We start from the raw sequence: 13,653 nt of genomic DNA, 5'->3' as shown, positions 1-13,653 counted from the left end.
GTTATCCTCTTCTAAATGAGGGATCAGTGTGTTCCCTCTCATCCTGGTTTGTTTTTCCTACTCACCCATTCCATTGCTGACCTCTCTATATCAGATTTTCCACTCCCTACCCCCCCCCACCCCTTGAAGTTCCTCATCTGTTTTGCTCTGAGTTCTGGAATGGGCCCTGGAGCCCACATCCTACAGTCACCTTGTTTTCTTTTTCTGTGAACAGGAATTCCATTTTCTAAACCAAAACTCATCACCCAGCTGGAGCGAGGGAAAGAGACCTGGCGAGAGGAGAGAACATGTCCACCGGCCACCTGTCCAGGTGCGTGGGGAGCCCGGGGCACATGGGGCACAGTGCTCAGCACGTTGGGAGGCGGGGGGCGTTGCTCAGGTGCCAGGGTGGAAGCTGTTTTCCTTACCTGGGTGGCTTTTAGATGGCCTGGTCCTGCCTCCCTTCCAGGCCTTGATTCTCACTCGGGTGAGGACTTTCCTGGCGTCTCTTGCCTCCGTCCTTCACTAAGAAGCCTCCTGTCTTCCTGCTGGGTGTACCTTCTGTGTCTCACTCAGTTTTCCACATTTTTGGACTTCTTGCTCTTATTGGTGAATTTTTTTAAAAGATCAGGCAAGAATGTGGGGAAAAAACTGGCTGAGTTAGAGAAAGAAGGTAAGCCCAGTGGGAAGAAGGCTAAAAAGCCAGGTGAGAAAATGACATGGGATTCTAAACCACCTGTCAGCTAAGAATGTTTTTTTGTTGTTGTTGTTGTTTTGTTTTAAATTCAATTTTATTGAGATATAGTTACATACCATACAGTCATCCCCAGTGTGTATAGTCGGTTGTTCACAGCACCATTATATAGTTGTACATTCATCACCACATTCAATTTTTGAACATTTTCGTTACCATACACAAAAGAGAATAAGAATAAAAGTTAAAGTGGAAAAGTGGAAAAGAACACCCAAAACATCCCACCCGCCCATCCTCGTCCCTCCCTTTTGTTCATTTACTTTTTGTCCTCATTTTTCTACTCATCTGTCTATACACTGGATAAAGGGAGTGTGAGCGACAAGTTTTTCACAATCACATAGTCACACCGTGTAAGCTATATAGTTACACAATCATCTTCAAGAATCAAGGCTACTGGGTTGCAGTTCAGCAGGTTCAGGTATTTCCTTCTAGCTATTCCAATACACTAAAAGCTAAAAAGGGATATAAGAATTTTTTTTAAGAATTTAAAAAGGTTATTTATTTATTTAGAGCAGATGTAGGTTTCCAGAAAAATCAAGCAGAAAGTATAGAGTTCCCATACCCTCCCCCTCCCCCCCAGTAATTCCTATTATTAACATTTTGCATTCGTTTGGTACATTTGTTACAACTGATGCACCAATATTATCATAGTTATATTATTATAGTTTCCCTTTGGGTTTACTCTTTGTGTTGCACAATTCAGTGGTATTTCTTTTTTAAATGTTTGTTGTGGTAGCATACATACGACATAAAATCTCCCGTTTTAACCACTTTTAAGTATACAATTCAGTGGTGTTAATTGCATTCACAATGTTATGCTACTATGACCGCCATCCATTACCAAAACTTTTCCATCCCCCTAACCAGAAACTCTGTAATGATTAAACAGTCCCCACCCCCACCCCTGGTAACCTGTATTCTAATTTCTGACTCTATGAACTTGTGTAACCTATTATTTCATATAAGTGGGATCATGCAATATTTGCCCTTTTGTGTATGGCTTATTTTAATCAACAGGAGGTCTTAAAAGTTCATGTACCAGCCCTTCATTTTTTTTTCATGGCTGAATTATATTCCATTGTATATATATACCACATTTTGTTTATCCATTCATCTGTTGATTGACTTATGGGTTGCTTCCTCCTTTTGGCTATAGTGAATAATGTGCTGTATATGTTTGTGTGCAAATATCTGTTCGAATCCCTGCTTTCAGTCTTTTTGGGTGTATATCCAGAAGTGGGACTGCTGGGTCATATGGTAGTTTTATGTTTAACTTTCTGAGGAACCACCAAACTGTTTTACACAGCGACTACACCATTTCACGTTCTCTCCAACAATGCACAAGTGTTCTTATTCCTGTGCAGTCTCACCAACACTTGTTATTTTCCACTTTAGAGTAATAGCCTTTCTAGTGGGTGTGAAGTGGTTTGTTTGCATTTCCCTGATGGCTAGTGCAGTTCTCTACAGGCTAGCACCTGAGCATCTTTTCATGTGCTTATGGGCCATTTGTTTGTATTTGGAGAAGTGTCTATTCAAGTCCTTTGCCCCCTTTTTCTAAAACTTTTTATTTTAAAATGATTTCAAACTTATAGGACAGTTGCAAAAATAGTACAGACTCCATTCACAGCACTCCAGCATACTGCACCACTCCTCCACAGATACCCAGATCCGTCAATTTTAACATTTTGCCACCTTGCCATATTCTATCATTTATTTATCTATCTGTCACGTGGACATTTGAGAACGGGTTACAGATAAATCATACTCCTTGAACACATAATACTTCCTTGTACATTTCCTATGAACAAGGATATTCACTTATGAATATTCTCTGCATATTTTTTTGCATATTCTCTCATATTTTCTTTGTGGTTACCATGGGGCTTAATTACCTTAAATGCAGTTACCAAGTTCAAGAAATTTAATGTTGATTACATTCTATATTCCAATTTTTTCTCATGTCCCAATAATGGTCTTTTGAGCCTTTTTTCCTCCATTTTTAGATCTCATCCTGTATCTCATATTGTATTTAATTGTCATTATCTCTTTAGTTTCTTTCTTGTTCTTTGATTGTAGAAACATATGTACAGCACAAATCTTCCTATCTCAACCCCTCTCCCAAGCTTGCTATTCATTGGGATTAATCCCATTCACAAGGTTGCAGTACCCTCACCACCATCCAATAGTAGAACTTTCCCTTCACCCCAAACAGAAACCCTATATTCATTTTGCAATAACTCCACATTGCCCCTCCCCCCACCCCTGGTAACCTGTACTTGACTTCCTGTCTCTATGAGTTTGCATGTTCTCTGATAATTTATTTGTGGTTACCATGGGGCTTAAATTTAGCATATGAAATCTATATAACAATCTTGTTTGTTTTGGTACTAACTTAACAACTTTAGTAGCATACATAGACTATGTTTCTGTATCCCTTGGATTCCCTTCCTTTATGTAGTTCTTGTCACAAATTACGTAATTATACATTATGAGTCCAAAACTATTGATTTATCAGTACATTTTATGCTTCTGCCTTTTAGACCTTGTAGGAAGTCAAAAGTGGAGTTACAGATCAGAAATACAATAGTACTGGATTTCTATTTAGCCATGTCTTGACCTTTACCAGAGATCTTTGTTTCTTCATGTGACTTCAGTCAGTTGTCCACTGTCCTTTCCTTTCAACCTGCAGACCTCCCTTTAGCATTTCTTGTAGGGCCAGTCTAGTGATGACAAACTCCCTCAGCTTTTGTTTATCTGGGAATGTCTTAATTCTTCCTTCATGTTTGAAAAAAAGTTTTGCCAGATTCATTCGCCAACAGCAGGGTTAAAATTTTCAGCATGCGAGAAGTTCGGTCAATATGAAATATTCCACCAGTACTAGAAGCAGAATTCTCGCACCTTGTTTTGTTGTGTGCTGTCAGATTTTCTCCTTTATTTCTGCATCTATCTTAGTATGTTATTTCCTTTGCAGTATGATTTAAGTAGTGTTAAAGTCAGTTGCTGCTGATTCTCTCCTTTTATGTTTTAGCAAGTCTCAGTGTTTCTTTGTCTGATCACTATTTTCTTTCCATTTTTATTCTGAGGCCTTCTTTTAATGTTACATTTGGTAATAAATCTATAATAATTCATTAGTGCTCAATATATTTTTCTGTATTGTTTATTAACTTCATTTGTTCTAAATATGTTTAACATTTTAACTTCTTAACAATTCTAGCAATCGCTGTGGATTCTTTAAAAGTTATGAATATTAATATAAAAATATATTTCAAAAGATTTTGAAAAATCTAAACTGAAAGGCTCATAGTTTTTGGGGAGAAAATATCACCTTGATGATGTCTTGATTTGGACTTTTTTCCCAGTCTCAAAACTGTAAGCTAATAAATTCCCATTGTTTAGCCCCTCCCCTTCTCTGACTCTTCAACAGTATCCATCGTTAAAAGTTTGATATATATCGTCCTAGACTTTTTTTCAGCATAGGCATGTGTGTTGCTACTTTTTTTTCCTCTTAAAATTATGTATAATACTTTCCATTCTTTTTTCCAAATAGCTTATTTCATGAGAAATACCTCATTGTATGATATTTTATTATTCAATTTCATAAGTAAAAATCATGGATTTGTTGTCATTTATGTTCAGTATTCCTTAATTATAAACAGTATTACTATGAACATCTTACTATCTGAAATTTAAAATATTAGTTTGAATATTTCCATAGCATCAATTACTAGAAGCAAAATTCTAAACTAGACTATAACTACATTTTTAAAAACTTGCTCTAAATAAACTTGAAGAAATTTACACTACTAGGAGTAGCGTACATTATTCTCCATGTCTCTTTACCTTTAACAACAATGGATTTTATTGGTATTTTTATTTTTGATAGTCTGATAAGGGGAAAATGCTATCCCATTTTTGTAGTTCTTTGACTATTAGTGAAATCAAGCAACATTTCAAATGTTTATTTGCCATTTGTATTTCTTATGATGTTGTCTATTTGCATTCTCAACCCTTTTTTTTTCCATGCATGTCTTTATTTTATTACTCATCTAACCATACATACACTGGATAAAGGGGGTGTTAGTCACAAGCTTTTTACAATCACACGGTCGTAAGATAAAAGCTATATAGTTATACAATCATTATCAAAGATCAAGGCTGCTGGGTTACAGTACAACAATTTCAAGTATTTCCTTCTAGCTATTCTAATACACTAGAAACTAAAAAGAAGTCCTTTTTTTCTTGATTTGTAAGTTATAATAAATATAAGGATAAAACTTACATAATTATATCATTAGATGTCCCAAAGAATTTTATAAAATTCAGCCATCATTCCTGATTTAAAACTAAATGATCATTCCTGATTAAAAACTAAATGATACACTTTTGGATTTGGTGGAGGAGTCAAGTGGTCAAAAGAACCCCCATAGATAACCATAAAACACTGGATCAAATTTTTAAAAACGTAAAAGCCACAGCTATTTTAAAACCCTTAGGAAATGGACAAAAGGTGGAGGATATAATTTCAAATAATTGTCCTTGGAAGAGGCAAGAACTGGTAGTTTGATGCCTGTTGGCCTGAGGCCACTGCCCAGTCTTCATGGCTACAGCTGTAGAATATGGCGATGGGAGCAGCCACAGCCTTCGTGGAGAACGACTCCAGGCGTCAGAGTTCAGGGCTGGGTAAGCAGCTGCACATTCAGTCAGGGCAGTCCTGGCAGCAGGAGACCTTCAGGAGAGTGACCTAGGCTCAGAGCTAAACTTCCCAGTCACCTGCTAAACTCTTCAGAGAGAGCACCTGGGGGTCCCGGCACAAAAGCAGGCAGAGACCAGAAACAAATCTGTTCTTGAAAAGCAGAGGTTCATGGAACCAGATCTGTGAAACTCATGTGTACATACTCCAAAAAGAAAGGTGCAGCTGGGATGGTAGAAAGCTGAAGCCAGATGGATGTCAGGTGTCAGGGTACACAGCTGCAGCCAGAAATCAGCAGGGGGGCTAATCCTAGAAGCAAGTTCACCACAGAAAGGGTTAGCCCCAACTCTGCCCAAATCCCTGGCTGACTTCCATTGACCCATGATGTTTCCTTCACTTTTTTCTCTTTGGCATCGTATTAGCAGTCCTAGCTGTGCAATAAGAGAAGAAGAAGAAAAAAGGCATAAAGATTGGAAAGGAAGATGTAAAGCTGCCTTTATTATTTATAGATGGGATGTTCATCTATGTAGAAAACCCTAAGAAATGTATAAGAAAGTTACTAGCACTAATGAGTAGCAAGGTTGAAGGATACAAGATCGTTATACAAATATCAGTCACATTTCTATACACAATCAGAAATCGAAAGAACAAAAATTAGGTGGACTTTTTCAAAATTAAAACTTTTACTCTTCAAAGATACCATTAAGAAAATGAAAAAGGGAGCTACAGACTTCTATGTAAAATGTTCAGATAACTCTTACAATTCAAATAATAAAAAGACCGCCTAATTTAAAAGGGGACAAATGATTTGAATAGAAACTTCACAAAGACTATATGCACCTAGCAAAAAAAAACAAAACAAAACATAAAAAATGTTCAATATCATTAATCATTAGAGCAATGCACATTAATAACCTGGTGAGATACCACTACAACTTATACCAGAATGGCTAAAATTTTAAAAAGGGGAAGGTACCAAGTGTTGGTGAGCACATGGAATGAAATGATACAGCCACTTTAGGAAACAGTTGGGCAGTGTCTTATAAAGTTAAAGATACACTTGATGTAACTTAGCAATTTCATTCCCAGGTATTTACCCAAGAGAAATCGAAACTTACGCCCATACCAAGACCTATCCAAATATTCACAATAAAAAATACACAAAAAAACTAAATAATAAATACAGAGCATTTAGCAGAAGATATTAGAGGAATCCTCTTTCTGATTAGGAACAAGGTAGGAATACCCACTGTCACTAGTACTAGACACTGTGTAATTATTTCAAGTTAAGAAAAATACACATTTTTTTAACGTACAAAGACCAGGGCATGTAGCATTTCCCTGGCCTCTTTCTGGGAATTCTAGAATGCACACTCGGGTAGAAGACAGTTCCCCTATAGCCTCTCCCACTCCTGCCAGTGTTGCTTCCGTATCCTTGGCAAACCCTACATCCTGCTGTCCCTGGAGGGGAAGGTTTTTTATGTCTTTCTCAGGTAGGGCTATAAGAATACGTATCAGAAGCTGTGGTTCTCTTACAGGGTTATTACTTGTATCAACATCACAGTCATCCTGCTTAACATAGGAGTTCCTTCTACTTCTGAAAGACCTACTTACCTGTGTTGTAATGTATACACAGACCAGTCTCCGTGACCCAATGTATATAAAAATAAGCCAAGAAATCGCTTCTTTTCTCCCACGATCTCCCAAAGCAAAAACCGACAAATCACATCTAAAACTCGGCCAGTCTTCACAGTGACCCCAATCTCAAGGAAGTTGCTGGCTAGAAATAGAAATATGAAATTAGTTGTGAGTTATGGAAACTAAACCTAGATTACCAGAATCAGCTTGGTGAGAACTCGGTGAAAGCAGGCAGAGCTCTGTCACTGCTGAGAAAAACAGTCTTGAGGGGACCGTTAGACAACCAGCCCTGAGCACAAAGGGCTCAAGGAAACTTCACTTGCTCAGTGTGGTGCTTCGGCAGCCCTGGGACTGCTGAGATGGTCTATGGAGTATTATCGGGGGTCGGGGTCCTCAAGACTGTCATCAGGGAATAAAGAAAAGACCACCTGAGCTACCGAAAAAGGCTGAGCTGATTTATTGGCCAGGCAGCAGAACACAAAAGGGAAGACATTCACTTAATACGTTTGCTGAGTGGTACAAGTCTGTGATTTGTAAGAATTAGGAAAGGATAGTTGTGCTCATTTGAATTAGGATTGAAAAGTAACATTAGGTATAGAGTGGAGTGATTCCGTGGCTGTGTACACAGTTGGTTTAAAGTTTGTTGGTCAAGTAAAGAGTGTTGAGGTAGATCCCTAAGGATCTGGCCATGATTTCTCAAATTGCATAGTCATTTATTGGCGGTCACAACCATTTGTGATGAAATAATACATTCACTATTGATATATCTACACAAGAGGTGCTGTAAATCGAAAGTTTTTGATTTTATATTGATATCTGGGGGGGGGGGGGTTGTACCAATTATAAAAATTAATAGGGCTTGGATTAGTAAGAGCACCAGGATGGAGACTCTTTTAAGTTGGTGGGGCCTAGATTATCTTTGTGTTTTCCATTGCTGAAAGCCTAGAAATTCTGGCATAAAATATTCTCTAATAAGTATTTATTAATGAATGGGAAAACTAATTCAAGTGTATTCATACATGGTTTTTTAACTTTTTTTTTTTTTTTTAGAACTATGTTTTTTTCTTTATTAGAGAGGTTGTAGGTTTACAGAGCAATCATGCATAAAATGCAGGCTTCCCATGCACCACCCCACCACTAACACCTTGTATTGGTATGGAACATTTGTTACAATTGATGATAGCACATTTTTATAAATGTACTAATAAAGTCCGTAGTTTAACTTAGGGTTCACTGTTGGTGTAGTTGTAGTTCTGTAGATTTTTAAAAAATTTTTATTCTGTTGCATATATATATATATATATACACACACACACACAATATAACATTTCCCCTTTTAATCATATTCAGATATATATTTCAGTGCTGTTTTTTAATGCAATTTTATTGAGATATGGTGAGATACCATATATTCCATCTGAAGTATGCGATCAGTGGCTCACAGTATCATCATATAGTTATCGTTCATCACCACAGTCAATTTTGAAACATTTCCATTACTCCAAAATAAAGGAAAAAATATTTAAAAGTTTAAAAAGAAATAAAAAAGAACACCCAAATCATCCCATACCCCTTAAACCCTGCCTATTATTTGTATATTTTTTGTCATTTTATTACTCATCTGCCCACATACTGGACAGAGGGAGTGTCAGTCACCAGGTTTTCACAATCACACGATCCGACAATAAAAGCTATATAGTTATATAATCATCATCAAGAATCCAGTCTACAGGATTACAGTTCAACAGATTCAGGTATTTCCTTCTAACTATTCTGATATACTAGAAACTAAAAAGGAATAGCTATATAAAGTGTAAGAATAACCTGCAGATTGACCTCTTGTCAGTGCTGTTTTAAATCAATATTTTATGTTGATTCCTGTACTAGGGATTCTCCAGACTGAGTGACTGCTCTCTCGATCCATTCCTTTGTCCTCCTAGAGAAGTAGAGAAAGACGTAAGGACATTGCCACATGGGCTGTAAGGTTAATCACTCTCAGAGTGAGTACTCATGGACATGGTTTCTATCCGTGTGAGTGGTGATGGGTTAGACGATAATTGTAGCAATGGCGAAAGAACGGTTGCATATTGTTCCTGTTTACAGAGCCAACACTGCCTGTGATGCTTCTTTGAACATTCTTTGGTCTAGTACATAGTGCAGCATCTTAGGAGTAAGTTTTCCAGATTGTAATAACAGATGTAATATGTAGTGATGGAATGGGAAAGTCGGCCATGTAAAGGAAGGCTTGGCTGGGATGGCATGTAAGTTCTAAGCGTTTGAAGAATGGGGAATCGAGTCCCCCACCAGCTTTGGCAGAATTGCTCAGACTGCCCCAGGAACTCAGTTCTGACTCAGGTTTTTCTCTCTGCAGCAGAACCAAAGCCAGAGGTCCAGCCCTGTCCTTTCTGCCCTCCGGATTTCCCCCGACAGAAATTCCCCATGCGGCACGTGCTGTGCAGCCACCCTCCATGGATCTTCACATGCTTGTGTGCAGAAGCTCACGCCCAGCCTGAGGATCGGTGCCTCGGCGAGCAGGTGCCCCAGCGGCAGCTCCCTGAGCAGAGTTCCTGGAGCAAGAAAGCTGGGAGTCAAGAGGGAGAAGGCGCCAGCCTCTTGTTTGGAAGGAGAAAGAAAAGGACTTTGGGAGCATTCTCCAGGCCACCCCAAAGGCAGCCAGTCAGTTCTAAGAACAGCGTCAAAGGGGTGGAAACAGAGTCCAGCCCAGCTCAGAGGGGGAACCCTGAGGAAACAGACAAACTGTTGGAGAGGATAGAAGTCTTGGGATTTGGAACAATTAATTGTGGAGAGTGTGGACTAGGCTTCAGCAAGATGACAAACCTCCTTAGTCACCAGAGGATACACTCAGGGGAGAAGCCATATGTGTGTGGGGTGTGTGAGAAGGGCTTCAGTCTAAAGAAAAGCCTTGCCAGACACCAGAAGGCACACTCAGGGGAGAAACCGATTGTGTGCAGGGAGTGTGGGCGAGGATTTAACAGGAAGTCCACCCTCATCATACATGAGAGGACACACTCAGGCGAAAAGCCTTATATGTGCAGTGAGTGTGGGCGAGGCTTCAGCCAGAAGTCAAACCTCATCATCCACCAGAGGACACACTCGGGGGAGAAGCCGTATGTGTGCAGGGAGTGTGGGAAAGGCTTTAGCCAAAAATCTGCTGTCGTTCGACACCAGAGGACACACTCAGAGGAGAAGACCATTGTGTGCAGTGATTGTGGGCTGGGCTTCAGTGACAGGTCGAACCTCATCTCGCACCAGAGGACACACTCAGGGGAGAAGCCTTACGCGTGCAAGGAGTGTGGGCGCTGCTTCAGACAGAGGACCACCCTCGTCAATCACCAGAGGACACACTCGAAGGAGAAGCCTTACGTGTGCGCGGTGTGTGGGCACAGCTTCAGCCAGAACTCCACCCTCATCTCACACAGGAGGACACACACCGGCGAGAAGCCCTATGTGTGCGGGGTGTGTGGGCGAGGCTTCAGCCTGAAGTCACACCTCATCAGACACCAGAACATACACTCAGGGGACAAGCCTATCGTGTGCAAGGATTGCGGTCGAGGCTTCAGCCAGCAGTCAAATCTCATCCGGCACCAGAGGACACACTCAGGGGAGAAGCCCATGGTGTGTGAGGAGTGTGGGCGAGGGTTCAGCCAGAAGTCAAACCTCCTGGCCCACCAGAGGACACACTCAGGGGAGAAGCCGTACGTGTGCAGGGAGTGCGGGCGAGGCTTCAGCCACCAGGCGGGTCTCATCCGACACAAGAGGAAGCACTCGAGGGAGAAGCCGTACACATGCAGGCAGTGTGGCCTGGGCTTCAGCAACAAGTCAGCTTTAATTTCACACAAACGGCTGCACTCGGACGAGAAGCCTTGCATGCACAGAGAGTGCGGCCAAGGCTTTATCCAGAGGTCACACCTCATCTTACATCAGGTGACACACAAGGAGGAGAAGCCCTATGTGTGCAGGACGTGCGGGCAAGGCTTTAGCCAGAAGGCTCACCTCAGCAGACACAGTAGGATGAAGTGTGTCCACCACAAACCTCTGCTCCAGCCCGATGCTGAGGACTATTCCGGCCAGTCTTCTGACCCCTTATACTCCCTTTGACAGTGACGTTGGCACTTCACGAGGACAAAGTAGTCACATTTTTTACACTTTGATGAAATGGAGTTGAAAAATGCGTTCCTTGAGGGGTCAAAGGACATTGGACTTAGTTTCTTTTCTCCACACTAAGTCTTCTCCATGCTTTGTGGCCTTTTGTTCTAATAAACTGTACAAGTCTGTAATCCTGGCTGTGCACCTCATTCACTCATCTTATCTGTAAAGACAGGGAGTAAGGCGTGATAAGGATACTTGAATTCTTCAGTCCAGTATTCCTCAAGATTTCAGTTCGTTAGAAGACGTAAGAACGGAGTCACTCTTGTGTATTTAATGGAAGCTATGGTCCTTTGGGGGTGGGGGGACTCTAGGAACTGTATACATGGATTTCAGGTGAGAGGAGGGAATCTTCCAGATTTCTTAGAGAAAATGTGGCTTCTGCTATTTCACTTCCACTACAACTACCCTCTTCCCTTGGCATCTCAGTTTGCCAGGGAGGGCTGCTGTAACAAATACCACAGGCCAGTTGGCTTAAACAAAAGCAGGGTGTCGGCAGGATCATGCTTTTCTGAAGTCTATAGGGCTCTGGTGGTGGCTTGCCAGCGTCCATAACTCAAATCTCGGCCCCCATCACATGGCCGTCCCTCTCCCCATGAGCCTCCATCACAGATTTCCTCCGCTTATAAGAACTCCCTCCAGTCACAGTGGATTAAGGCTACTCTGATGGAGTTTGGCCTCACCTTAACTGATAACACCTTCAAGGATCCTAGTTACAAATGGGTTCATGTCCACAGGACCAGAGGTTAGAACTTGAATGTGTCTTTGTGGGGGGCGTGAGTCAATCCATAACACTTGGCTTTTGTGACCTGTCTCTTCTCTCCTAGCTCTCTAGTGTACATTGTTGTCTGTGCGGAATCATCCCCGAACCCCCTTTATTGCTTTTCCTCAGGCTTCATTCCGAATGGTCCTCCCATCTCAGAGCACATATCCTTAACAATACATTGTCCCCAAGGCCTGGCCCTTCAACCGTGACCAAGCAGTTCTTCAGTCTCAGAGCCTTGGGTCTCAGTCATACCCATGTTGTACCACCAAGAACATGCCTAAAACTCTCCTGCTGTACCACCCCATCACTTCAGTAACTACACAAGTATAAGACCCTTAAGCTATACCCCCAACCCGTCCTGCAGTTCCCAGGTTAAGGACTTGGAATCGTGCGCCTTCTCAGTACTCAATTCCTACGTCAGCCATCCGGTGTGTGGTCTCAGTCCCTCGGGCACACCCCTTGAAACTCCAATCACAGGACTAAAGATAAGTATTTAACTACATTTAAAGATATTTAACCATACTTCCTCCATTGGGTTCCAGTATAAAGTGGTTTTGCTAAAATTAAGAAGTGGCTAGGGTAGAGATCATGTCAAGGGTGCAGCGGTTAAGACCCTTTTTTAAGATTTCAGAAAGAATAAGTGTGTGCCTCCTAGGCCCCCTCAACTACACAAAATGGTTCTAAGAATTTGAAGGGTATCATCCCAAAGCACCCTGACACTCAACCACTGGAGTGGGGCCTGCCTGGAAGAGGTTCATGGATATAGTTCATAAAATGGAGTGAACTCTGACAAGAAGCATACGACACCCACAACGTTTTTAGGAAATTTGTACTAATAGAAACACCACCAACTTGGCCTGAAAAGGACAGAGAAAATTCTGTAACTTTCTTTAGGCAGCGAAGCAGGCTGCAAATGTAGGCTCTTTCTCTTGGGAAAGGAAGGATAATTCAGAGTGCAGATGCAAAACCCATTGAGAATCATTCCCCATGAGCAGTACTGGTGGCCTGTGACCAGCCAAATTTCAGAATTTCTATGAACCAGTATCTGCTGTGTGCCTATTTTCCCGTTTTTTAACAGAAGCATTTATTGTGGTTATTCTATCCCAGAATCAACACTGGATGTTGAACAGGCTTCTTTCAGAGGTCTGCAGATGAAGAGCTACATCAGAAAATCATTGTCTACACCTGACCTGATTTAGATAACAAAATCCTGAACTTGGAGCTGATGCTATAATAGGATAAGACTTTGGAGGGTCTTAGGAGGAGGGCTGAGTGTATATTTAATATGCATGGACATGAAGTTTGGTGTTCAGAGTGCAGACACTCAAGGTGGGCACCAATTCCCTCCTAAAATCTACCATCATGTGGTAGAGTCTGGTTACCCTCCCCATGAATCTGAGCCAGCCTTAGTGACTTGCTTGATCAAGTGAATGTAGCAGAAGTGACATGGGAATGCTGAGGCTAGTTCATAAGAAACCTTGCAGAATCTGCTCTTCAAATCCTGCTGCCATGCTGTGGAAACCTCAAGCCAAATGGAGAGGCTGCATGGAGGCACTCTGGTTGTCACTCCCAGCTGAGCTAGCCAGTGGCCTGCTTGCACTCCCTTCGTGTGAGTGAGTCATCTTGAATGTCTGGTCCTGTGAAACCTTCAGACAACTG

The 13,653-nt window shown here is 41.3% G+C and overlaps 2 protein-coding genes across 10 annotated transcripts in view; one reads left to right on the top strand and one right to left on the bottom strand.

Annotated features, from left to right (window-relative positions):
- Positions 1-11,359, top strand: part of ZNF133 (zinc finger protein 133) — a 40,823-nt gene extending 29,464 nt beyond the window's left edge. For 2 of the 4 annotated variants that reach the window (XM_037811221.1, XM_037811222.1), the window contains exons 5-6: positions 215-310; positions 9,433-11,359. In XM_037811221.1, coding sequence (XP_037667149.1) covers positions 215-310; positions 9,433-11,180 — 1,844 coding nt within the window. In that variant the 3' untranslated portion in view covers positions 11,181-11,359. Of the gene's footprint in view, positions 1-214; positions 311-8,948; positions 9,062-9,432 lie in introns of those variants that run through there. The other 2 variants (XM_037811224.1, XM_037811223.1) reach the window with 2 other exon arrangements.
- Positions 4,950-13,653, bottom strand: part of DZANK1 (double zinc ribbon and ankyrin repeat domains 1) — a 90,591-nt gene continuing 81,887 nt past the window's right edge. For 2 of the 6 annotated variants that reach the window (XM_037811220.1, XM_037811212.1), the window contains exons 23-24: positions 7,038-7,203; positions 4,950-5,854 (exon numbers count right to left, since the gene is read on the bottom strand). Coding sequence is in view for 2 of the 6 variants with exons in the window: in XM_037811218.1 (XP_037667146.1) it covers positions 7,188-7,203 (16 nt within the window). In the remaining 4 variants the exon portion in view is untranslated. Of the gene's footprint in view, positions 5,855-7,037; positions 7,204-8,774; positions 11,392-13,653 lie in introns of those variants that run through there. The other 4 variants (XM_037811215.1, XM_037811217.1, XM_037811218.1 and 1 more) reach the window with 4 other exon arrangements.

Source organism: Choloepus didactylus, chromosome 19 (genome assembly GCF_015220235.1).
Source record: "Choloepus didactylus isolate mChoDid1 chromosome 19, mChoDid1.pri, whole genome shotgun sequence".
NCBI classification, from domain to species: Eukaryota; Metazoa; Chordata; class Mammalia; order Pilosa; family Megalonychidae; genus Choloepus; species Choloepus didactylus.
This window is presented reverse-complemented; position numbering and strand designations above follow the sequence as displayed.